Below are 26,046 nucleotides of genomic sequence, written 5' to 3'. Positions count from 1 at the left end.
TTGCAAACTTCAGTGAGCTCAAGAAGATTTGTAAAAGAAGAGAGGGACAAAATTCCTCTTCAGCAATATCAGAGACTGATAGGGCCATACAGAAAATACTACTTGAAGAATTGCTGCTCAAGAGGTTCTACAAGCTGTTTCAAAGGACTGCAGAGACTCCTTTGAAATGTATATTAAATGTACATCTCTACAGTCTTTTTTAGCGTGTCTTTGTTGTAATGCACACTAAAGTCCAGCAGGAGGCAGTAATAAGTATAACGTCGAATGTTGACAACCTTCCGAAATCCATCAAAGAAGTATGACAACCAGGTTCAGTCCGTTCAGCCAACTAGACAACATTTTGCTGTCAGGAGGTAAACCAGGTACGTTAACCAGGTACATCATAGCTTAGTTTTACAAGAACACCGTTTTACAACTAGATCATTGTAATTTGGGCGGGTAGTTATCCAAGGCGAGAACTTTTTTAGCTTGACTTGACTGCTGTTGGTAGCAGAGAACCTACTAAAGCTAACGTTAGCTTAGCCATCCATTAATTACCCCTGACAAAATGTAGCGTTAGTTTTCTGTTAGAGCATAACACTTTGTCCTTAGCGCTATTGTTTACTTCGGGAGCTTGTTACAATGTTGTCGCGAGTGTTGTAGCTGTAATGAAATATATGTGTGGTTCAATGTGTGTCAGGGCGAATACAGGATAAAAACGAATGACTCTTCTTTCTCTGTCGGAAAATATTGAACCGTTTTTTCCCGTGCTGTTATTATTTGCTTCATTTTACTACGTAATATGTCACATTGCCACCTGGGCAACCCTAAACTCATGTTGTCATTTCTGTTTCTTCCAGCTGTGAGATTTTTTTCCCCCTCGATGGTGCCAGGAACCTATTTGAAAACTAACAGAGCTGGAACAAGGACACACACTTCGTAGTCCAGATCTCCTTTCTCTCTTGTTTTCCACTGAAGACAAATGAGTCATGGATAAAGCTGTTGTGGACAATCCTGTTACCCTTGTGATCAGAGCTCCCAACCAGAAATATGATGACCAGACAATCAACTGCTACCAGAACTGGACTGTAGAGAAACTCAAAGCTCACCTGTCTGATGTGTACCCGAGTAAACCTGTGAGTATCTCACCCTTATTTAATCAAAGCTGTTGATGTAAGAGGTTGACTTGTGTGTTAATTCCCTCTGATCATGGTAACACTTTCCTACTTTGCTTTTGTTATCCAAACCAGCTGATCACTGTTATTGAAGTAGGAGCAGCAGCTGCTGTTGTAATACTACTACTGTATTTGTTTTGATGGCATACCGTAATCCAGTAGCTCTCAAACTTTTTTTTTTGGTATGCTTCACTTCAGAGGTTAGCAGAATTTTATTTCTGGCTATTTTAATCAAAAATTTACAATTTAAAAAGAACAATTAAAATTGAATTTTAATAAAATGGAAACTATTGCATCAGCAAACTCTTGTTTTTGTTCTTCCCTTGTAATGATAAAAAAAAAAAAAATCATTACACTCATTCAACTTCACATTTTTCTTCTGGTCGTTCATGCCCCACAGTTTGAGAAACACTGCAGTGTTGGGAGATAGTTATGTGGTTAGAAAGATACTCATAACATGTAACAAGTGTTTTCTTGCCTTTTACAGTTAATAGTAATATGAATGACACACGCAATATGTTGGAGTTACAAAACCAGCGAGCACACTGATACATAATGGTGCTGTGACATGTATTCTGCTCCATATGCTGCAGACAGTGACAGTGTTGCAAACACTGCAGTGAAAGCCACTCTGCTGGACAAACTGTGTATTGATATCATTACCAGATTTTTTTTTCTGCATTATGCTACACATATCAGGCAGGAAATGGCGTGCATACCCCTATGTGTACACGTTGTTACATATGACCTTCACAGTTACAGTTTTGAGAATGAATTGCATTTTTGTTGTTTCTGTAGCCTTTAACTGTGTTTTGATTTTTAGCTCTCACACAGTCTCAACCTTCATTTTGCTTTGCTTACTTTTGCTTTGTGAGTTCTGCTGAGTTCCCTCATGAGTCATATTATGTCACTTAGTTGAATAATCACTGAGTGACATAGATCATTAACCTTGATGTTTTTTCTGAAGGGGAAAGAAATGAGGTTCCTAGAGTCTTTGTAGCTCAAAGAGCCTTGGAGGCTGTAGATTTGACGTCACAATGAAGGGAAGGCGTTTGTATTCCGGCTTTATTGTGCTGCTAATCTGACTTTGCTCTGCTTCCTCTGTGCTCTCGGCTTGTTTTGATGCAATCAAATTAAATACATGGGAGCAAACTGCATTCTGATAAAGCTGTAGAGTGTTCATCCAAATGCCTGTACATTTTTGTGTAACTCGGGGGAAGTTATTTCTGGAAATCTCAAAAAACAAGAAAATACTTCCACTTCCAGTTGGAAGATGGCCAGGATCTAAAAGAGAAAATGTGTTTTTTAACAACTGTAGAGTGAATGCAAGCTGTAAGAGGATCACACTCTGACCTTGTTGTAGTCAGGAGAGCTAAATCCACTCTTAAGACCCACTTATCCTAATTGAGGTTACTACAAACCAATCCTTATTACTCATTCACAGAAAGTTTCTGCCCTTTAATGCTGTGATCATGTACATTTAACAGTTAACTCTGTTTTCTTTCAGTGTATGATTGTATTTCTGGCATCTTTACCCTTTTAAAAATGTAAAACAAAACTGAGCAACCTAGATTCTTGGTGTTGTTCATTATACATAGGCTTCCTTCTTTGACCCAGTTATCGTTATCCTTTCTTTTATTTTTAGAGCTCCAAAGACCAGAGGCTGGTGTATTCTGGAAAGCTCCTGCTGGATCATTTTACCTTAAAAGATGTGCTCAGAAAGGTAAGTTTGTGTAGTTATAGGCATAGGATTTATTAAAGTCCATGTAGTTTAGTAAGTCTAGAGCTCACAAGATTTTAACTGCCTGATTTACAAAAATGTATCAGGCAATTGTTGCTTACTGTGTTTACAATTTCAACAAAAGAGTCTCTCTGCACTCAAAGTAGAATGGAGTATGGTGTGGAAGAACTTATGTAGCCTACACAGAAACACCTTCCCACACATCTGAGATAAACTGGAATTGCACTCAAAGGACACTTTATTAGGTACACCTTGCTAGTACTGGTTTGGACGCTTTGGCATTTGCAGCATAGATTCAACAAGGTACTGGAAACATTCCTCAGAGATTTTTTTGTCCATGTTGACATGATGGCATCAAACGGGTGCTGCAGAATTGTCGGCTTTACATCCATGATGTGAACCTCCCATTCTACCACTACCACCCTCTATTGGACTGAGATCCAATGACTGTGGAGGCCATTTGAGTACGGTGTCACTGTGCTGTCCTGTCTAAGAAACCAATTTAAGATGATTTGGGCTTTGTGACATGGCACATTAATCTTGGTGGGAAAAGCCATCAGAGTATGGGTACACTGTGATTGGATGGATATGATCAGTACTAATACTCAGGTTGGCTGTGGTGTTTAAATGATGCTCAGTTGGTACTAAGGTTCCCAAAGTATCACCCACACCACTACGCTACCACCACCATTAGCCGGAACTGCTGATTAAAAAGCGGGAAAAAAACCTTTCTTTCCCATTCTGATGCTCAGTTTGAACTAAAGCATGATTACATGGCTAAATACACAGATTTGCTGCCGTGTGATTGGTTGGTCAGATATTTGCATTAACAAAGATCTGTACCTAATAAAGTGTCCAGTAAATGTAGTTTGTCATGCTGACATTACTGATTGTCAATGAGTCATGTTGATTCCTGCAAAATTAGGCAACTCTTAGGTTGGCCCATTTTTCTGCTATCGGCACAGAGTGACTTCACTTTTGTATTTGTTGCTGTGAAGGACTTTTCCTCCTGGTTTTCTTTGTGTAACCTGCAACAATGATTATGTAACCATAGGTGGCACAGCAATGACAAAGTCTTGAGGGAAAAAAAGTTTTAATGTTCATGTTGATCTTTTTTAGGTAAATTCAAGTCTAGTGAATTGATTTTTGAAAACGAAAAACTGGCCGACATATCACCACTAAAAAGAGAGTAGAATGGAGGAGGGGGCAAAGCAAGACAGTGTGTACAGGTATATTGCAGCTCTGATGAGAGTTTATCGTGTTCCTTCTTTTTATGTTGTTCTCTTTTAATTGATTTTTTAATATGTTTTATTACCCAGTGTTCCACTTTTTTTCTCTTCTTCATCTCTAGGCCAATATTAAAGTAATGCATTTTATAATATGCTTTCCTATAATTGCATGCTGTTTTGTAAAGAAACTCAATATGTTCAAATATTATATAGGTATTATTAATATGTTTGTGTTTGAGCAGGAACATTGCAAATCTTAAATGTCCTGTCTCTTTTGTGAAGTTGTCCTCAGCCAAAATAGGCAGCAGTAAGTAAACAGCATACAAAACATGCATACATATAATGTGTACATAAATGGGGAATGGCATACAAAAAAAAACCCAATCGTGTATTTGTTTTAGTTATCACAGGTTAAGCAGGGATGCTGAGTTTCTGCTGATTTGTTTAGAAACAATCGCTTCCCTCGTGTTAATTTTGTCTTGTTTAAAGCTGAAAGCAACATTTTAAAAGTTTGTCAGCACCTGATTAAGGTATATCCAGATAAGTAATTAACAAAAATAGTAACTTGGAAAACTCTTTTGAAGGATTTAGATCTGTAGCCTTATAGAAAAGCTTAATGTATAGTATTCTTGTCTTTGCATTAATCTAATAAAGCAAATGTCCACAAAATAGATTTAGAAGCGCTTTGAAGTGTTCTTGAGGTTTAAAAATTAACAAGTCCAAAGAACATGCTGCACTTAAGCTGTGTTTAATAATGAGCTCTTATTGGCTTCTACAGCAGGACGAGTACCATATGCTCCATCTGGTGTGCGCCTCACGAACCCCTCCCAGCTCCCCAAAGCCCACCCGCAGCTGCAGTAACAAGCCCCAGGAGAGCACAGCCCGTCCCACGGTGGGTCAGCCGTGTGCTTCTTAGACCTTGCATTTCATTTCATCATCGCCATATTTTCTTTCATCAGCTACCTAACTGCTGTAATTTGCAAATCTCTGGAGATTTAAAAACGTCACTTGCCTTTGTTTTTGGACGAGCAAGAAACTAGAACTTTTTTCCCCCTCTCCCTGGTTACAGGCCCCTCAGAACTCTAATGGAGTTGGTCAGGATAGCCACTCCTCTACGGGAGGGAGCAGTGATGGACTCAGACACCGAGCTGGATCCTTCCCTTACCACCAGATGTATCCACAATTTATGTACAGGTAAGCTACTGAACTGCAGTGCAGGTGTGTAGGGTAGTTCAGGAAACTGTTTCACTAAACCAACTAATGATGAAAATAGAAAAACAATGCAAATACACCTGCTTATAAACTTCATTATTAAGTAGTTTTAACATGTTACTCAAGACACTTCCATTGCAATGTTTACATAACAATCTTACTGATTTGGACTTGGCAACTTTCAGCACATTGCGTCTTAAATAACTGTAGTTTTAGCGTGTGCTACAGCAGCAGAAGCTAACATATAATGACAAAGAGCTATTTACCTCTGCTTAACAACTGTAAAGTCAGACTATTTAATGGTGATAAACTGAGAATGAGCTGAAACAAAAAAACACAAAGAGATTTTACTTAAATCCAAAGAAGACAAAAACACCAACAACCTGCTATGTGTTATGTGAAGGTTGATGGTTTCATTCCTGGCTGCTCCAGATTCCAGTTTACTGGTATTTTCCTGAGCATCCTAACCAATCTCTCCTGAAGCTGACAGTTCGGATCTTTTTCCAGACTTTTTCCAGCTTGTGTAAATATATAGTTCATCTTCTCAGATCTTCACTGAGTTCCTTGGACTTTACAAATGTGCATTTTGTCAATCAAATTAGTGCTCGCATCCTAATCCTTTTTATGCTGGCAAAGAGAAACTACTAGCTGTACTCATTAATGATGATTAATCAGACCCCGCCAAAGTAAAAGACACTGTAGAACCTTCAGCACCACTTATAAAAAGGCTTTTTGAGTGTGTGTGTATATTTGAGCCTGTATAGATTTGAATTTAAATTAAAACTTATGCAGAAATCAGTAAAAACCCAAATTTACTGATATATAATGTTGTCATGTTGAGTGTATAAAAACGTCTCCCAACAATCCTAGTGAGGTTGTTTACACACGGATCAGTTGTTCTGGTTTAGTGAGGGTGTGTTTTCCTGTTATGTCTGGCCATGTGATAAACAAAAGCATTGGTTATATTTGACTGAATAAACAGTATTAACAGCTTGATTACAATGCTGATGTTTTTCCTTTGGCTCTGACTAAAACCTCTTCTCCAAAAATGGAGAATGTCACTGTTTTCATATTGCTCCTCTTTTTCCAGCTGGAACCAACACTCTGCTCAGTCGATGCCTCCCGCAAATATGCCCGCTTATTACAACCCCATGACACTAATGTGGTGGCAGCAGCTGTATGCCAGGCAGTACTACATGCATTAGTAAGTCCATTTGTGTTTTAGTCTCTCCATTTAAAAACAAAAACGTTTTTAGGGCCGTGTTCAAACAGTGTTACAACCATCTGTCTCTCGTCCTCTAGTCAGTTACTTGCCGCCTCCTCTCAGCACCTCAGGCCCGACCAGCCCTCGACCCAGTCTAACCAGTCCCATCCCCAGAGTCAACGACCCCAAGTGGGTCGCCACGGCAACCCAGAAGTCCAGATGAATGCCCAAGGAGGGGAGATCCTGAACGAGGAAGAGCTCAATCGGGACTGGCTGGATTGGGTGTACACATTTTCACGCGCTGCCATCTTACTCAGTATAGTCTACTTCTACTCGTCCTTCAGCCGCTTTGTCATGGTGATGATGGCCATGCTGGTGCTTTACCTGTGAGTTTACTTTACGCATGTGTTTTAAATGCCCGTCATTACAATACAGTGACCAGAACTACACTAAAACACTCTTCAGACTCTGAAACTGAAATAAAGCGTATTTGCAGCATGCACGGTGACACGGTAGCTTTAACTGGGAGAGTTTACATCTTGTTGGATTCTGGTATTGTTTAATATAGTGGCTGACAAATGACTCAAAGGTGCTTTTATCGCTACTTTCTCATGGTACCAGAATGCTACATCGTTCCAGGCGTAGGGAAAAACAAGAAAATGGATATTTTAAGAAACAGTCACGTAAAATATCGAATTTATTTTCTATATACTCTAACAAATACTCGAAAATCCTGCCTGTCTGTACTTACAGTAGTGTTTGTGCTGTTACTGCATCGTTGGGTCTCATGATTTTGTAAGTGCCTTTTCGGATTTGTACTTTAACAAAAGGCACTAATTGTGGGTGATACTCGGTCTCATCTCACATCGAAATTCACAACAATAGATAAATGCTTTTCTCCGGAAAGCATTTATCTTTAAAAAATGGTTGCCTTTACAATGAAGGCCACAATGGTTGAATGCTGTCTGATTAGAGCGATTTCCTGTGTCTTCACGTGGCGCTGCATTGAAGTTTCCCAGTTGTATTTGCCCTAATATAACTGGAAAGAAGTACCTGAATTTTAAAGTTATGAAGACTCAACAGAAGTTTAGATTTTTACAATGCATTACTTTGATATATTTTGCCTTTATCTTAACATTAAAGGCTCTTAGAATTTTTATAAAACATATTTTGTAGACACGACAGGGATTTGTCATTTTCATACCACACTATAAGTACCTCAAAGATTACTCAAGGGTATAATGAATAATAAGTTGATATGACCAACACTGTGAAACATTTGTAATTTCTTTTCTTGTTGTTTCTGCCTGCAGGCATCAAGCCGGCTGGTTTCCGTTTAACCTGGAGAACGAACTTCAGCTTCCCGGAGACGGAGGCAATCAGGATGATGCCGAGGGAGAGCCACAAAACCAAGACTTACAAGAAATGGTAACTGCCTCTCTCATCCACTGGTGCTTTACTCAGAACTGATTGGATTGTTATCAGTATCATTTATTTTTTTATCTGCAGTATAAGCTGTGAAATGAAGTACCAGTTTCCAGATAGCTGAAGGATATAATCAATTCAATCAATTGGGGTCAATCACAGTTTTTTGACATTTACTTGATTTCAGATGGTCTGTTATTTATGTTGTTGTTTTAATTAGGTTAGAAAAAATGTAATTTGCCGGTCTAGTGGATGGGAAAGATGAGCTAAAAACACTAAAATGGTGTTTTGACTTCATAGGGGAATGAAGAAATGTTTTTTTAAGTATGCAGATAAAGTGTGGGGCGTTATGCCTGAATCTAATTTAGTGGATATCTCATTTCACAGTCAAATATGACTCATATATTCTAGCCTAATCTTGTGCACTGAGCGTCAGGGAGAACTATAATCTTACTTGATTCTTGTAATTTGACTTCCCCCGTGTAGGAAGGAGTGTTGGATGACGGTTCTGATGATGAGGATGGGGAAAGCGGAGAGGAAGGAGCGGAAGATCCTAACAGCGCCCCCCACACAGGCTTCTTGTCCTCCACGTGGTCATTTATCATAACCTTTTTCATGTCACTCATCCCAGAGGGGCCACCAAACGGAGCTAACTGAACCACAAGCACTATGTGCTGCCACAGTTCCCCATCGAAGCATTTTCTTTAAGAGGAGGGTGAATATCTCTCCAGGTTAGGGAAACTCTTTCTTTTACAATGCAGTGTTACAGTTTCCCAATAGTCTACGTGAAACTTTGAGCAGAACCACAGCAGGCCGATTTAATAAAGGAAAAAAAGGCAATTTTACGTGAAGTTGTTTTGTTTGTCTGCACAAAGACAAATATTTTAAACTAACCAACGAGAAGTTTGTTCACTGTGTATGAATTGATTGCTATCGACGGCATGTAAACATAGGGACGACAATTAACTGCTGCGTTTTTGGCACCTAAATCTTTATTTTTTCTTTGTAAGAAGCCATTGTTGAAATAGTTGTTTTGCTCGAATTGTAATGAATTATTTGTAATTGTCGTTATATTACAATAAGACATTTTAAAAGAGCCACGTTAGTGTAAAAGCTGAATTTCAGTGATTAATAGTGAATCATGTAGCGCCTGTAATACATGAGTTATTTTGGCCCAAGACTTTATGAAACACATTTGTACTGTGTTTAAGTGAAACCCAGTGATGCTGGCTGGTAACGTGTGATTTTCTTGTTTGTTTTTTAAGGAGAAACGATGTACAACCGATGCTTTCAGACAGTCTCAGATTACTGAATGACAGAAGAAATTATTATTTTGACTGAAGTTCTGGCTGTTGATAAGACAATAAAAAGAAATCTCACTGTTTTTTGATTGCTGTGCGTCTCTGGATTTTCTGAAAATGACTAATTCTAACGTTTATTAAAAGCCTTTTTATTGTAATTTAATCACGTGGTTATTCGTTTCTACCAGGTCAACACAGGAACACAAATAATGACTGAATTGTTTGCGCTGAGCAGGATTTCTGCTTTAATTCTCTTATGAGAAGCATATCCTGAATTTATTTTTCACTGGGCTACAAATTGCAATACGCTTTGTAGCCGGAAGATCCTTTTTTTTTTAATAAAGAGAAAACTGGAATGATTTATTGTAGCGTCTGCTGTGCAAGCTCTGGTCCGGATGCATGGGCCTGAAACAGTGCTGGGCACATGCTGCTCAAATATAATGCTCGATTAGGAGAATTGAAATTACTGTAACCATTCATTTAATAACCCGAATAAGCTGCTGGGACTGATTTTATTTCTGGCAGTACTTCAAAGTGAAGTATCCGAAATCTTTTCCATGACATGGTTTCTTGCGTAAGACATTAAAGCTGATGTACACTCATGAAAGAACATGATTAAAAATAAAGTCCTGAGCTAATAATACGCATGTGCCCTTCCATCGTCAAAACATATTGTCAAACCGTGTCCTTTGCTTAGTTCTTGTGATGTTCAATGACACATCTTCAAGAGGTTTAACCTCTTTCCTCCGTGTCTCTTTTCTTTCTTTGTAACATTAAAAACAGGCTTATTGCGCGTCCTCCTTCATTCAGCGGGCACAGATGCATATAGAGTGTATTCATGTTGACTTGTACTTTATCATGAAGGAGAACGTGCACAGCAGAAAGGCCAAGTTTTATTCAAACCAAATTATTAGGCCATAATAAATATGCATATTCACATATCTCCACCTATTCTGGATTGCACCTCTCTTTATGCTGAACTTGCACATGAATTTATAGTTTAAGTGCAAAAAAACCAAAAATGCATTTTATTTCTATTCTAACGGGCTCCTAGAAACTAAGTGGAGAAAAAAGGAGCTCATTAGTGCCCAGAAGAGGTTTAATTGACCAATTAAGTGGTGAACCCACTGCTGTGTGAACTATAAAACTGAAAAAGTGCCTGCTGTATTTGTCTGCAGTGGTTTATAACAGATCTCTGCTGCCACCTTTTGTCTTCAGATTGAAAAACATCCGGTTGTCTTCAAAAACTAAAAAAGAAAAGACTATTGTGTTGATGATCGAGAAAGCAGTTTGAGCTCGTTTGAGCACTGTGACGCCTTTTCCTGCTGGATGGAGGCATTCTGGTCAAAACGGGGGCGAAACTGGTCAGTAACAAGCTTTGTCATTTAATGCTCAGTTGGTACAAAAATGTGCGAAACAATATCCACTACACCATTATACCACCAGCAGCAGCTTAAACCATTGTTACAAAGCATTATGGATCCATGCTTTGATGTTGTTTGTGCCAAATTTTGATCCTACTAACCGAGTGTGGCAGCAGAAATCGAGACACATCAGATAAGCAACAATTTGGTGAGCCTGTGTGAAATGTCTCAGTTTACTGTTTTCAGCTGACAAGGAGTGACACTCATTGTGGACCCTCATCTACTATGGCCTCTGTTTCAAGGTTTACCTGCTGTTCATTCAAAGATTCTGTGTACCATGGCTGTAACGAGGAGTTGCTTTTTGTCTTCTTGTCACCTTGAAGCAGTCTGCCTATACTCCTCTGACCTCTGGTATCAACTGAACATTTTCACTCAAACAATATTTTCTCTTTGTCAGATTATTCTCTGTAAACCTCAGAGATGGTTGTGCAGAAAAGTCACAGTTTTTCCTTCATTTTAAACTTGTCCTATGGTTTAAATGAGAAATAAGTGACTGCTAACAGATGTACCTAATATAGCTCCTAGTGAGTGCACTTCACAGTTCTGGGTTTTAAATTATGTTGACTGAAAGCCTAAGTTATTTATCAATACAACATAAGGTAAAATGTGACCTGTAAATCCTAAACTAATGAAAAAAATCTGTATTTTTTTTTTTTTAAACGAAGACAGAAGAAAAATCACCTTGTATTCGTTTTTATTGCTTTTCAACAATCAGCCATGACAGAAGAGTCATCGTTCAAGTTAACAACTGGATGCTGTGTGCTTCACTGATGTCTGTACAAAACAAATGCATTTTCTACTCTGTGATGTTGGTGTGACAATAGAGGCCAGAAACTCCTTCATGTTATTGATCGTTTATCCAGATTCATGCATCTTAAATCGAACCTCATAATGTGGAAAAACAAGATAAACAACAGGAATCGTAAATTCTTAGCTGGTTGGTGGACGTTAACCGTATCTGATGATACAACATTTTACATTTCATTTGAACGTCCACATATGTAGTGAAATAACCACACATGAATCATTTTTCCCACTAATCAAATATATAAATTAATATAGATCTCACTTCTTTCTGGATGTTGACGGCACAACACTTTGACACACTAATCACTTAGAAAAGAAACAGTACCTCAAAATTGATTACAGAGCTTTTATGTTGTGAGCAAACACTAGCTGTGATAGTAAAACACACAAACACACTGACAAACAGTATTTAGTTACATTTCTAAATGGAAGAATAAATTGAACTACACTGTTTTGAGTCAATGGCTCAGGCTACAACCTTCACACAGACATGGCATTACACTATGACAGGAAGAGCCGTGTCCTCGTTCACTCTACGATCCGTCTTTGGGTGCCACCGCGTATGCCTGTACCTCTCTTCTGAACACTTAAACTATCAGTACTAGACTTGTACACAAAGAGCTTCAACAAGGCACATAAGCTATTGTCCGTATAGTCACTGTAGCTACACACAGACAGAGCAGATTAAACATACACAGAAGTCATTTGATGAATAATTCCTTGCCTGAATATTAGCCAAGTTCAGGAGTCCGTCCATTGCACAGTATGGAACACTTATTGCTAAAACAGGACTGCTGTCAGCAAAATAAGAATTCCTAGAATATATTATTTTACATATACAGTAGAAATATTTTGCATAAAATGATTTATGATTTGCAACGCTAAACAAATTATCTTTATACCACACGCTCGCTCGTACTCACACACCCACACATACAGTAATAATAATAATACAATAATATAGACAGTATAAAAACAGGTGCTGCTATCTGGGGGTCACAAATATTCTCTCATTTTTTCGCACCTTTGTATATGTCATGAGTTACAGCATTAGGTAAAATAGTTGTGATGACAGCCAGGAGAGAAACACAGTGGCCAGACGGGTAAAATATCAAATGACGACAGTCAGAAATCACTCAAGATTCCTGAGTTGTATAATTAACATTTGAATGACTGATGTATAAATACAGAGGGAGGAGGAGTAACCTTTTTATTAACACACCATAATTCATCTTAGGTAAGAAACTATACTGGCAAAGTGCTTACTATACAGTACAGACTTCGTATGGCCTCTGAAGTAGATTTCTACAATGTTACAAACGAAAAGAACACAGTACACATACGTGTGATATTTCAGTAAGATCACATACACTATGAACAGTGAGGCTTTACAGTAAAAACTAATTTTGAGCAGCAGTATCAATACTGAGTGTTCCCCTAGAGACAGGAGAGATTATTCATGAGCAAATTTGACAAAGATGTATTCAGTAATATTAGTGTGGTGCAGTAGTAGTAGTATCTGAATGGACCTCTGTCTGTTTTGGTTTGTGTCATTTATTGTGTCAGACCAAATATAAAATAGAATTATCTGGTGCTGACAGTACCTGAATGGCTTTAATCAAAAAGGTTTCAAAGCTGGTGTACTTTAGTGAAAGGTCTCAGTTCCACCTTAAATATATAGAAACGGAGAATGCTAACAAGAAAGAAAAAGTAGAGTAAAATGAACAGCTAAAATAACAAAAGTAAAATATAAATATAAATAAAAGTTTTGATGGTTTACAAGTAAAATTCACACAGTTGAACACCCCCACCAGTGAGGCCCCTTCCTTTGGTGTCTGTGCTTCAAATTAGTAATAAATGGCTGCTAGACAGAGAGAATTTCTGAACAGTGAACATCGGTGGGCAGTTACAGCAGAATTCCTTTGTTTCTTGGAGTTTTATCCTTTAAAGTACATCTTGGCAACCATTCGTACACATTCTGTACATGAAGGACTTCAAGACATGTGTTGAAGAAGGACTCGCATCCTTAAGGGAGCTCATCTGCTGCCCTGAAGGAGCTCTGCAGAGAGGTTGTGCTGCTCCAGTTCAGTGTGTCCCCTTTCCTTCTAAGATTGCATCCATCGGTGTGGTAAAAGTGTTGTGAAGGAGAAGGTATTGAGGACAAAAGGAGGTCTGCACAATTTATTACAGGAACGTCTCGGTAGTGGAGTCTCTTCCAGGTGTGTCTGGGCTGACGTCGACTCTAACGCAGGCCACCTTTTCCTGGCTGTTCAGGGATTAACAAATAGAGAGAAAATGAGTGTGTAGGCAGATTTATGGAGGTGTTAAGGGTTGCGAGCAACTACAAATGTGTGATTTCTATCAGGTAGAGGAGTGATAGTTCTTAATTGCAAACACTTACAAGACTTTACCAGCTTTAGAACAACTTGGTAAGGATGGGACTTTATGAGAGAACTGTGGCAAAAGATTTGTCAACACAAAGCACTGTGCAAAGGTTTTAGAGACTGAACTTCAAGTTAGGATCTGTTTTTAAAAATCAAAACTAAACAACACAAAAAAACAAGGAAGTGGCCCACAGGGTAAGGACTTATATTCAAGGCAAGAAGACAGCAGACATAGTGGATAAATCTTGGGAGGCTACCTGTCTTTATTCTGTGTCTGATTGTCTTTGTCCCTAAATGTTAGAAACTTAGATTTGTGCCTAAATCTAAAGACATCTATTGGTGGATGGATGGGTGGGTGAGTGGACTTTGTTCTGTCCACCATTACATTATTTTATCCCAAATAAATCTAGTGAAATTAATATGCATGTAACTCAAAAAGGTTGTTTACAGTGCAATGCAAAATCTTCAACCACCACATATTTTTGCATATTTTGGTAGTAAGATGGGAAATAGATGTAGAAAAGCATTTGGAAACCAACCAACGAATGTCAAACTGGGATAATCTTTGGGTTCTTCTTCAAAATGAACTAAATAAATGAATGAAAGCAAATTATGTGTTTATGTAATAGGTTCTTTGTCACCGGCAGTCTAACTATAAAGCTCAAAATTGATTCACATCAACACAACACTGGTTCATCCCTTCAATTAGGTACCTTTTTTATGCTTTGGTGATTCATAGATCAGTGATAAATGGATTAAGAAAAAAAAAACAACAAAAGAAACATTCTTCTGAAAAGAATGCAGATACGAGGACTGGACTGAAAGCAGCAAAAAATACAAACATTGAAATACCTTTGGAAAGTCTGCAAAACTATTGCTCAATTCCACTTCAAAAAATAACAAGGAAGTCTGTCTCCTTGAAATAAGGAAATGAGGGGTAGCACAAGACCTTTGCACAGTACTGTGTTTTTCCTCTTTGCATCAACACACCTACTCAGTTTTTCAAGATGCCTAAAACAAATAGTAAAATACTTTGTGACTTTAGGAGATACACATCATGACAGCAAGTATGTTTAGGATAAATGAAACACGGTGCAGTCTGAATGTGGGACCAATCAGAATCCAGTCCGATGGAACCAGGTGATAAATAGTAATTCTTTCTAAGTGTTTCCTACCCTTTGCCTTTCCAAGGAAACCAAATCAGAGTTTGACATGCATTACTGTGCAAACTATGTCAAACTGTTATTGAGGAATGCCATTTTTCTGCAAATATATTCCTGTCAACTCAAGTCAGGTTAACAGCTATAGGATCTAAAAGGAACAGGAACTATTATCTTTGCTTTTACAGGATTAAACTGATTCCCGACACTCAAAACTGCAATCGCTGTGGACTTCCAGGCAGTAACTAGCTTCAGTTTCTGACTACAGCGTACGTTAAGATAGCACTATCAAGCAGTCCCTCTTGTTTTTAGCAAGCATAATATCATATTGAAGTAACAGAGTTGGGTGCAGGGGCTCTGGAAAACTCCAGGAGATGGCATAGCTACCTTCCGCTAAGCTTCACAGGTTGGACACAAGACTCTGCACTCGAGTTCACTGCTTTCCACACTGCGGTTTTGGCCATCTCATCAGAGATATTTACAACCAAGGGGTCAGTGTCAGAACTACATGCCAAAATGAAAACACACACACACACACACACACACACACACAAACAGAAACAAAAAGAGAAGACAGGCATGTAGACATCAAGACAGCAGGACAGGATCAGTGCAGGAGAGGCAGACGCAAACATGCATATATTAGAGATTAAACCAAGTTAACAACACAGTATGGCTGACCAGACAGACCACAAACAAACTTCTGTGTTAACATGTATTAAGAGCTGTTTGCTTTTTAGGCAAAGAGGTATCCTGAGAGTTGACTGTATGCATATTATTAGTTAGATAAGGCAATCATTCTATCATAGACCTTTTTACCTTAAAACAAATAATAATAATAAAAACAAAAAGACAGGAATACACAAAGCAGTGTGTTTAAAACCATCTGGTTTGTATGGTCTGAAAATTTCACCCATGCACAAACTATCAGCAGGGTTAATCGTGGGCGATCGTGGCTCAAAGAGTTGGCAGTTCGTCTTGTAACTGGAAGGTTGCCGGTTTGAGACCCGTTGTAGCTGTGGCTACAACTGCCCTGGGGCTGTGGCTACAACTGTAGCCTCCACCAGTGTGTGAATCTGAGAGTGAATGAATAGTGGAATTGTAAAGCGCTTTGAGGGTCTCGAAAAGCGCTATATCACTGCAATCCATCATCATTATTATTATTATTATTATTATTATTATTATTATTATTATTATTATTATTAATAATAATAATAATAATAATAATAATATGCAGCAATGTGGGTCAGAGATTATTATTATTTATTATTATTGTTATTATTATTATTATTATCATCGTCATTGTACACACAGCCATGCTACCTCTTCTTACAATGGGACGCTGTGGGTCACTACTTCTATTCTGTATGATCTGTTAAGATGGACATAACACACAGCTGATGACCAGTCTTTAAATTGTCATTTCAAGCTGTAGATAAAAACATATTTTTTAAGTTTAGACACAGCAGAAGTCAAGACATACGAAATTAGTGAAATCTTTATTTATCTGGATCAAAAAAATGTAAATATATTTAGCCATGAGGCCATAAGATAAAAATATTATAGTAGTATGTGAGATTTACGGTCACTAACACGAATACACTTCACTCCCAAGTGAAAATTTACAGAAGATTCAGCTCTCCATCCCACAATGTGACATTTAAAGGATGCTTTATGGAGTGCATTACTCACCTCCCTGAGAGTTCCTTCACTGGGATCTTGAGCCGGTTTGAGTCTTCATAAGTGTCCTTAATCCCCATCTCTTCTTCTTCCTCCAGTCCGGACTCTTCATCCTAGATTCAAATGCATCTATAGTTTAAAAACTAGTTATTACTGCAGTGAGGTTCATCCTCCAACAATTGAGTCTCACAGTTTTATTCATATTTAAATCACCTTTAACATCTGGCTTATTGGCCTGGGCTTAATATTATATTGGGTTTTGGTCTCCTGTGGCTGTGTAGCACTGAAAGTACTTGATTCAAAACCTTTCTTCTTCCGTAACAGCCATGCTTGCAAGACCAATATACCCATTTGATTTTGCCTAGTTGCCACAATTATATAGCAATTTAATTTGCAATTTGATTCGATCCACTGTTAAGGCACCCACTCGAATTGCAGTATAATTAAACTGTCTTCCAATCTGAGCTTCAGAAGGATTTACACGATCTGGAAAGCTGTTGTTTACAACAAAGACAGATGGAGCATTTGGAGAGATTTTGCAGTATTACTGTTTAAATGCAAATTAGGAAGAAAAACAAAGGATAACTACATGTTTGTCATTTCAGTGCATGTCTTGAAGTACAGTAGGAAGAAAACAAAATCTCATTTAGTAAATTTTTGTAACTGAGGAGCAGTTTTAATTTTGTATCATTTGGAAGCAGAAGTGGTTGTGACCTTCAAGTAGATATTGAAAATAGTCAGCTGTCATCCTCCAGCTCTTTCATCTTACTTTTAAGATCTTTCCACAGAAGGAGCACAGGCATGAGCTCTTCACAGATGCTCTGAACTCCACTCTCAGGGTCAAGGCTGTCTGCTTAATCCTACCAAACCTTGAAACCTTGAGTATACAGAACTAATATTTTTATTTATTAGTTCTGTATACTAGTTACTATCATTGGAAAAGGCTTGTGATTGGACACATTTCCTGTCATGGTTTAGATCTTGCTTCCTATCATTAACATCATGCTCAAAAGTTAATATGATTTTTTTTCTGTCCAGTAATCCCAGTAAAATACCGCCCACCACATTTTTGACACAAAATCTGCTACAGCCAACTTTCTGTTAATGCAAAGAAAAGCAAAAACTTCTTTCAAATTCAAATTACAAATAAACTTGTGATGTTCACTTATGGAAAACAGATGAGTTTTACCAGCTTTTCACGCGCTTTCTTTTTCTTATCATCCTCCGTCTTCTTTTTGCTTTCTGGCATCAAGTCATCGAGCCAGCTCAGCTCTCTCTTGGTAAAGAAAAAGTCTAGAAGCTTTCGGATAAAGACCAGCGCCAGAACCTAGAATTACAGATGAAACCAAACATAAAGTAAAGGAATGACACAATAAAATCATATCTACTAATAAAAGAAACCCTCTGCTATACTGTTATTTGGCACAACACACAGATGAATGATCAATAACTGTGACATTAAAAAACATAACTCTTCTCCAGTAAAAATGAAGTGATAAAATAAGTAAGGCTGAGTCATTACCATCATGGGGAATACAACAGCTGCTGCAGACACCTTGATTACCCAGAGCAGCACCAAACAGCTGAGCTGTATCAGGGTGAAGATATGGACCTTCCACAGTGGCACATAGCGCAGGTAGATCAGGTCAGGCTGGTGCTTTGCAGGCATGCCAAACAGTTTGATTCTGTCAAAGAACTATAGAGTAAAGAGAGTCAGTGAAACAGTTAAGAAATACAAATGCATGAAAGTACCACTTAATAGATTATTCAAAGGAGGAAACGCATTTAAGAGGAGCTCCCAAGGACTCTGAATTACCATTAAAGGTTTGCAACAGCAGGGGACAAACTTATCTTTACTAACAGCTCCAGACTCCTGCTCTGTTCTGAATAGAAGGGCAGCACTATCTTCAAAGACAGCAGGGGAGAGACTTACTTGAATGCCTTTGAGGGAAGAGACACCCATGTAGAGAAAGACTCCGTACAGAACCGGCATTGGAATAAACTGCCGAAAGCACAAATCAAACAACATATTAGAAAATATTTAACTTAAGGTACATGAAGGAAAAAGCTGAAAACATCTATGACACACTTGAGCCAGGTGACAACACATTATGTATAACATATACAGTGATTACAGGGGGAAGCAAATCCTCATGAAGAAGCAAATATTATTTCACTGACAACCCCATCGCACCTTGAGCACTGATGTCATGAAGACAGAACAACCCATCAGGACAAAGATCATAAATCCCGTGACTCGCTGTTCCCGGATTCCCAAAAACTTGGGCTGTTCTCCCGGTGCGGAGCAGCCAGACTCCACCTTCAGGCTGTTAACGTGGGAAATGGAGAGGACGGTTGCAGCCACAAACCACGGCAAGCCCATAATTGAGCACACACCCAGCATTATTGCCACGAGGAGCAAGTCCAGGTGATAGCCACATCCTTTCTGTAAGATATGAGAAGTAGAGTTATGGACATACACAAACTTTCAAGACTGAAGAGAAAAATCTTTGTGACAGATTCATTCACTGTGATCAATCAGCTATTTGCCTTTTTCTGTAAAAAATAAAAAAATAAAAATAAATTTTGTGAAACTTTTTATACTTCCTTCAGCTCCTCCCTTTAGAAGTGACCACACTGAATCATCTGTCTCACCCTTTCTCTACCGTCCTCTTCCTTCCCTCTGCATGTCCTCCTTCTCTACATCCATAAACCCTCCCACTGCTCTTCTCTATCTTGTAAACCTTCCATTTCACTCTTGCTGCTGTCCTTCTGTCACAAATCACCCTTGACACTTGTGTTCACGCTCTTCTTCACCTCTTTTTTGCACTGTCCATTCCTTTGGATGCTGACCCCAAGTATTAAAACTCATCCACTTTCACTAACTCTACTCCTTACATCTTTACCTTTCCACCTGCTCCCCACGGAGACTCCTGCCTGACTTCATCAGTCAAACCTGTCCATCACCACTGCAAACAAGAAGGGGTTCAGAGCCAATCTCTGATGTAATCCCACCCCCACCTTGAACCAATCTGTCACTTCTACAGCAAAACCTCATCACTGTCTCGCTGTACTCATACATATGCTGCAGCAACCTAGCATACTTCTCTCACTCCGGACGTCTTCATACAGTACCACAGTTCCTCCCTTGGCACCCTATCACAAGCTTTCTCAAAATACTTTTAGATAAAAGTGAGACCTTCAGCTTGTGCTCTTTGCGGTTGATGATGACTGCTGTGATCTGCTGATCCATAAAAATGAGGATGGTGCAGAGCATGGCAGGAAGTACTGCCACCAGCAGTGTCCACCAAGGGTTTTCTCCTAACGGATCCATTAGCCAGCCTCTGTTCTTTGAAGTTGGCTGAGGGGAAAAGTGCAAGCCACATTAAGTATATAAGGTATGAACCAACTGAGAATATTTATCTTACACATTACTTGTAATGTGTTGGTCAGAATCTAGACTATTCCAGCAAGAACTTTTGTATATGAAAGCCTTAAGCACACACAATCTGTACTTTTACATCTCTGAGAAGAGACTGCTAACACTGTAAAGAAACCCTTGAGTAAAATACAATAGAATTACAACACCTTTACTTTATCTACAGATTATATACTTTATTTAAAGCTTACAGAAGATAATAGCTATGATCCGTAAAAATGTACTCAATAGTAATAAATGGAGCAATGCAGATGAACAATATGCCTACCTCAAAGCGGTCAGGAACATTCAGTTTAGGAGACGGGATCCCCATTAGGTAGTCCACTAGCACCATAATCATGATGGTTATAAACACTGCAAAGTCACTAATAGTGGATCGCACCTATGTAACACACACATATACAAAATAGATTAATTTATTTAGGGATTTGACATGTGTCTTCAGCCACCCTTTATAAATGTATTCCTAAAACAAAGAAGCAAAGCTGCTTAACTTCATATCATTTCCTTCTGTAGGTACAGCTCCATCAAAGTAATTGTTACACATTTTACAGTTTACACAATACCAACACCGGCCTACACCGAGTGATAACACAGTAGATGGTACTATGTGGGAGGATGCAGGAAGATCTCTTCTTTCTGCACATGAGTCTGCTCCTGTACTAATGACTCAATGCAAACATTTACATAGTGGCAGAACCTTTTAGGTTAATCTGCCCACACTTGCGTGCACCAGGTGTACAAAACATATAATGACATGTGATGTTACAGATCTGATGCTTCATATTTCAAATAGTACTATTTAAACATCATTTTACATGATTAGGGATTAAACTGTGCTTTCTTTTGTCTTTTTAAAGCTTCTTTTTGCTGCGTTTTACAAAAGAAATAACATACATAAACAAATTAAGCCCAACATCTCACCCTGGTGGGGAAGTATCTTTCTGTTTTAAACTGCTTGAGGAATGATGACAAAAAGAAGGTTGTGAAGAAGAGGATAACAGACCAAAAGAGAACATCTGGGATGTACGGCCCATGGTGACCACAGGCAGGACCAACAAAGTCTCCATGGAGCAATTTGCACGTCTTTAAAGAAGAAGAAAAAGGATAAAAATTGGTAATTTAATGAATCCTCTCTATTGCAGAGGTAGCTGTATTGCTGGGGCTTGTGCTTATGACTAAAATGGTGAATTATATAATGTAGACTATTGGCTTATAGTGGAATTGAACTTCTGTGTTAAATCTACGCTGTAGGTATGTAATGGCAAACCTTTCTGAAACCTTATGCAGTAACTTACACCGTAACCTGACACACACCTCCCTAGTGATGTAACTTCCCAGTACAATAGCACCACCTTTTCCTTCCATGCATTTCTAGCTACTTCTTTTGGTGCCATTTTTGAAATCAGCTAGAAGACAATGGAGAAACTCCACTGCTAGCAAGTGTTTAGTTGGGAAAATTGTAGAGCAATGGAGACACACCACATGCACACACAGGTATAAAAGCTACTTGGGGAAGCTACGGCATGTGCTCTACATAGATTCAATGCATGAAGTCAACATTAAGCTTCACTGTTTGCTCTCCAATTTTAAAACTGTTTGTAATTTCTGCTTTTCACACTAGAGGTCACTGTGCGCTAGTCTTACTGAAACACTGAGGCTGCTCCATTCGATAGAGTCTGGACTATATCCGGACTGGTTCCACTTCTGCATGACCTCATCTGTAGCATTTGCTGGTGGAGAACACTGACACCTGGGGACAGAGGATCCAAAACTAAGCAAAGTCTGTACCTTGAGCCTTCTGTGAGAAATAAAATTTAAGGTTCAATTAAAGCAAACTTTAAGTACATGCTGCAGTGTATCTTCCAGGTAAAATTGTATTTTCCTTAAGAGGGAACTACTTTATGTGATGCTTTGGAATTTAATCTAAAGACTGTAATAGAATGTGGAAAGTCCCTACTTTGAGACCAGGGGCAGACAAGTCCCTCTGAGGTTGTGTCAAAGCCCGTTACAAATCAGAAATTAAATGAAAATTTAATAAGACTTTAGGGTTTTCCCAGTAAACCAGTCAGCTGAAGTAGTCGTGGAAGAAGATAATATAAATCTTAACCTCTCTCATTATCAGTTAACGCACTCTCGCAGAGACAGCAATTTGAAGAGCTAAATTTAATGCAACCTGTGCAAACAATTCAAAAAATATAACACTGAGCAAACAATAATAAACAAATGGACCTTTAATCATTCATGTAACTTAAATCTCAGTACTTACGAATACAGAGTAAGGTTGTCCAAGCTGTTATGCATGTTGACAGGGTACAATTCTCCCAAATGAAAGAGTTTCTCTAGAGCTTCGTAGATGAAGATGATGCAGATCAATGCTGCAAAGGCCTCCTCTGTGAAGCGGGTAATGTAGCAAACCAAAGAGCTTGCATCTGTGGCCACGAGGATGATACACAGGAAGGCAGTCCACAGACCAATGCTGGTCCGTAGAGACAGGTAGGACAAGCTATAGTCCCTGGGAAAGACAAAGAATTTCTATTAGACAATGGGAATCAACATAAAACACTGTTGAGCATTTTTACTACAAAGCAAACTTGCTCAAACTCACTTGCAGAACTTAAAGAGGATCTTCTCAAATACTAAAACAGGCCCTGTGCTGCCAAGAATAGTGAGGGGCTGGCCTGCAAAGAGGGAGTATGCTACTCCTGTCAGTGATGCCCCAAATAGAGACTCGATGGCGCTCTGTAGAGACAGAGGAGAGGAGTGGAGTGAGGGAATAAGAAAGGAGGGATTGGGGAGGTGAAATTGCACAAAGGAGGATACAGAGGGAAAGGCTGAAGGAGAAAAGCAACAGATGAGGAGGAGACCACAGACCACAACATAAAGCTTTGATTAAACAGACATTATGGGCTGCGTCTGAGAGGCTAGATAAACTGTTCAAATGTTCCCACACTGCTGACTTGTCCGAAGTCATATCTCTGTGCAGTGTGTGAGTTTATTTAGACACATTACACACACCAGCACACAGACTCTGTCTGTGCCAACAGTCCCTGACCTAGCACAGGCATCTGGATGAAAGAGAAGCAGACAGTGAGAGAGAACAGAGAGAACCACAAAAAGAGACACTATACTAAACAGTTTGCATGGTAACAAAAAGAAAGAAGTGAAATGTATTAATAGTTTGATTTTATGTAACTTTTTTTTATTTTGATTTCTCATACACGTATTTTAAAGAGGTCAGAAACATGTTGTGTGTAACATGTGTGCATTTGATCCCATCTTATAGTATAGTGAAAGAGTGTTGCATTATTTAGCTAAAATTGTTCAAACCGTGGAATGGATTTCTTATTTGAAAACACTGATAACACTATTATGGATGGTAGAAAGAACAGATTTTTGCACTTTACAACTTTAGGATGGAGCGTTTAGGATGTAAAGCGCTTTGGGGTCCTTAGGGATTAGTAAAGCGCTATATAAATACAGGCCATTTTTAGGATTCTGTGGAACTGGGGTATTTGCTTTCAGTCATTCACAATACCCTCACAGAACCCATCTGAAGTGCCAGTACAAAAATCACAATATGTAGTAGCAATAGTCCCAAACGTTCCTCTATAACACGACTAAGGGATTAGGGCTTTTACGCCCACTGGAACCCATGAAGCGATCAAATACTGACTTTTAAGTGCCAAGCTTTATGACTCACTATGTTGCCTTTTGTCGCCTCCCCAAGCAGACCCCCGAATGTGATGACAGGAGACATGCAGGCGCAGTAAAGGAAAAGGACAGAAGCGAGACACTGTAGACTGAGAGCGTCCCTGATGTCGCTCCAGTAAAAGGGCGCTTTCCGCTTGACATCCAGGACCAGACCTCCGAAAATTCTAGAAGATTCCCAGAGCAGATTTTAGTGCTTCAAATTTTCAAATTGAATGTAATGTAATTACAATTACTGTAAGAAAAAAAATGCAAACTTCAACATATTTTCAATCAGGAAATGTGAAGAGTGGAAGCTTCAAGAGTATTACTGTACAAAAATTCAATTAATATGAAGCTAAGTATCTAAGTGTCTGTGCTGGATCATCTGACCATCTGGTTCAGAGCTTATTAGCACTAAAGAAAAGACTCTTACTGTAACAGTGTCAGCTGTAAACCGATGTTCTTAAAATGTACTAATTTAATGTTTCTGGCTTCACTGAGACGCTGTCTGATGTTACTTACTGACCACTCAGCCTCTTTCTGCCTGTTTTTCCTTTGCCTTTCTATTTCTCAAATCCATTTCTCACCTTATATATCGTCTCCTCTCTTTTCTCTAACACCAATCCAAAAGCCTTCCTGTGAGGTCTTTTTTTTAATATTTACTTTCCCTCACACCTCTGAAATAACCTCTCTTGCTTGCTTTTTTTTTCGTTAACATTAGCCTCTTGTACTTTCTTACGCTCAGATTTCCCTGAGTAGCTCGCTCATAGCACAAGCCTTTTATAGTTGCAGTGAAAGGGAGCGTGACTCTGTAAATAATACAGTGCCTTCCAACAGACATGAGTGTGTGCCAGTCTGAGGTTGCCAATAAACACATTGTCCTCAGTGTGTGGCACGTGGATAGGTGGTATCAGTTATCCATAAATGTCGACATCTCAGTTTAACAGAGTAATGTATCTGCTCAAACTAATGACCTGCTTCTAAAATTTCACATTTCATACCATTTCAAATTTTAATATAAGCTCTGTTAGGAAAATGATTTGGATGATAGCTTTGAATTCACAGAAATTTCATTTTAGAGCATCCTATAACCATAAATAAACCCCTGCAACTCAAGATGATAAACAGAACAATAAACAGAATAAGTCATTTCTATAGAGGGAACAGCAGCTGACTGGATAGATGTTTAATAATGTCACCATAACATACTCACCTCCCAGTCCTCTGTAGCTCAGGCCCTGCTTGATGGTCCTCCTCCTTTTCCAGTTCTCCAGCTGGAGGTGTACTGCCATTGGGCTGCAGTGGTCTTTTCCTCTTTATCTGCAGGTAGGACAGTTTAAAACAATATGTTCCATATGTTTTAATTCTTTTAAGGTCTCTCTCATCGTTTAAGGTGCCTCTCTTACTGTGATTATAATGATATAGAGCTAAATGTGACATATAAACAATAGGTTACTGTTTATAAGACTTGTATATATGGAAGTACAGTATGAAAGATGTTGTATTCTTAATGACCTATCCAACTGTTTACCCAAGCTGAACTCTAGACAGGCTGCCAGTCTATCACAAGACTAACAAAGAGATCTACACCTATGGCCAGTTTTAGAATCACCAATGCATCAGTGTATCCCAGGCAATTTTCTCTATATTTTTTGTTACAGTCATGTCATTTTTGGCTAGGTTTAAAATGAAAATGGACACTTAAATGTATATTTAGTAGATACATCTGATATAAAATGTGGTAGAGATCCTAACTTACCTGAGATGGGACATTCTTGGGTGGCTCAATTCGAATTGTGGGATCCCACTCTCCAGGAGGAAGGACAGTCACCTGATCAAGGAACTCATCTATCCCAGAGAGTAGATCAGTTCGGTCTTTGGCCTTGTATGCAACGTCGTGGAAAATCTAGAAAATGAAATATATTTGGAGAATGGTTGCACAATTCAATTAAAATTTGAAAAAGATAAAATAAGATAAAATTCAAATAAATGGCAGTGTCCTTCTCACCTCGTCTGTCATTAGCGTGGCCATGGATCTGCCAATTTCATGGTACTGTGGTCCTTTACCGTGAGGACCCAAAAGCAGGAAAAGAAACCTTTCAACAAGAAACAGATTAATTAAATACACTTAAACTGATGACAGTGATACAAACTGCATTCAGAGCTGGTTTGTAGCTCCGAAATTAAAAAAAA

At 38.7% G+C, this 26,046-nt stretch overlaps 2 protein-coding genes across 4 annotated transcripts in view; one reads left to right on the top strand and one right to left on the bottom strand.

The window, feature by feature from the left end:
- The first annotated feature begins 250 nt into the window (after window positions 1–250).
- LOC146493082 (homocysteine-responsive endoplasmic reticulum-resident ubiquitin-like domain member 2 protein) lies at window positions 251–9,349 on the top strand. 2 transcript variants are annotated; one of them, XM_085148682.1, is made up of 9 exons: window positions 251–362; window positions 840–1,115; window positions 2,800–2,877; window positions 4,903–5,016; window positions 5,194–5,318; window positions 6,427–6,540; window positions 6,639–6,926; window positions 7,854–7,968; window positions 8,452–9,349. In XM_085148682.1, the coding sequence occupies exons 2-9, from the start codon at window positions 969–971 to the stop codon at window positions 8,620–8,622; spliced, it is 1,152 nt and encodes a 383-aa protein (XP_085004808.1). In that variant the 5' UTR covers window positions 251–362; window positions 840–968; the 3' UTR covers window positions 8,623–9,349. The 2 variants fall into 2 exon arrangements, with proteins under 2 accessions (XP_085004808.1, XP_085004809.1); XM_085148683.1 differs by having other exon boundaries at window positions 286–375.
- Window positions 9,350–11,367: 2,018 nt separating this feature from the next.
- LOC146493081 (sodium bicarbonate cotransporter 3-like) overlaps window positions 11,368–26,046 on the bottom strand; it is a 47,319-nt gene continuing 32,640 nt past the window's right edge. Inside the window, exons 12-28 of one of the 2 annotated variants that reach the window (XM_085148661.1) lie at window positions 25,862–25,949; window positions 25,613–25,759; window positions 25,067–25,173; window positions 23,864–24,038; window positions 22,769–22,902; window positions 22,430–22,675; window positions 21,808–21,913; window positions 21,085–21,246; window positions 20,429–20,542; window positions 19,921–20,082; window positions 18,916–19,167; window positions 18,655–18,723; window positions 18,244–18,417; window positions 17,911–18,048; window positions 16,734–16,834; window positions 15,429–15,545; window positions 11,368–13,763 (exon numbers count right to left, since the gene is read on the bottom strand). In XM_085148661.1, the coding sequence (XP_085004787.1) occupies window positions 13,682–13,763; window positions 15,429–15,545; window positions 16,734–16,834; window positions 17,911–18,048; window positions 18,244–18,417; window positions 18,655–18,723; window positions 18,916–19,167; window positions 19,921–20,082; window positions 20,429–20,542; window positions 21,085–21,246; window positions 21,808–21,913; window positions 22,430–22,675; window positions 22,769–22,902; window positions 23,864–24,038; window positions 25,067–25,173; window positions 25,613–25,759; window positions 25,862–25,949 (2,374 nt within the window). In that variant the 3' untranslated portion in view covers window positions 11,368–13,681. The remainder of the gene's footprint in view (window positions 13,764–15,428; window positions 15,546–16,733; window positions 16,835–17,910; window positions 18,049–18,243; window positions 18,418–18,654; window positions 18,724–18,915; window positions 19,168–19,920; window positions 20,083–20,428; window positions 20,543–21,084; window positions 21,247–21,807; window positions 21,914–22,429; window positions 22,676–22,768; window positions 22,903–23,863; window positions 24,039–25,066; window positions 25,174–25,612; window positions 25,760–25,861; window positions 25,950–26,046) is intronic. The other variant, XM_085148663.1, reaches the window with a different exon arrangement.

Source organism: Neolamprologus multifasciatus, chromosome 22, assembly GCF_963576455.1.
Source record: "Neolamprologus multifasciatus chromosome 22, fNeoMul1.2, whole genome shotgun sequence".
Taxonomy (NCBI): Eukaryota; Metazoa; Chordata; class Actinopteri; order Cichliformes; family Cichlidae; genus Neolamprologus; species Neolamprologus multifasciatus.
This window is presented reverse-complemented; position numbering and strand designations above follow the sequence as displayed.

What these genes read in the sequence shown, in the direction of transcription:
- LOC146493082 (XM_085148682.1), top strand. Translation starts at nt 969, where the DNA reads ATGGATAAAGCTGTTGTGGACAATCCTGTTACCCTTGTGATCAGAGCT. An exon ending in ATGTGTACCCGAGTAAACCT is followed by an intron (nt 1,116 to 2,799) that starts GTGAGTATCTCA and finishes TTTTATTTTTAG; the next exon opens with AGCTCCAAAGACCAGAGGCT. An exon ending in TAAAAGATGTGCTCAGAAAG is followed by an intron (nt 2,878 to 4,902) that starts GTAAGTTTGTGT and finishes TGGCTTCTACAG; the next exon opens with CAGGACGAGTACCATATGCT.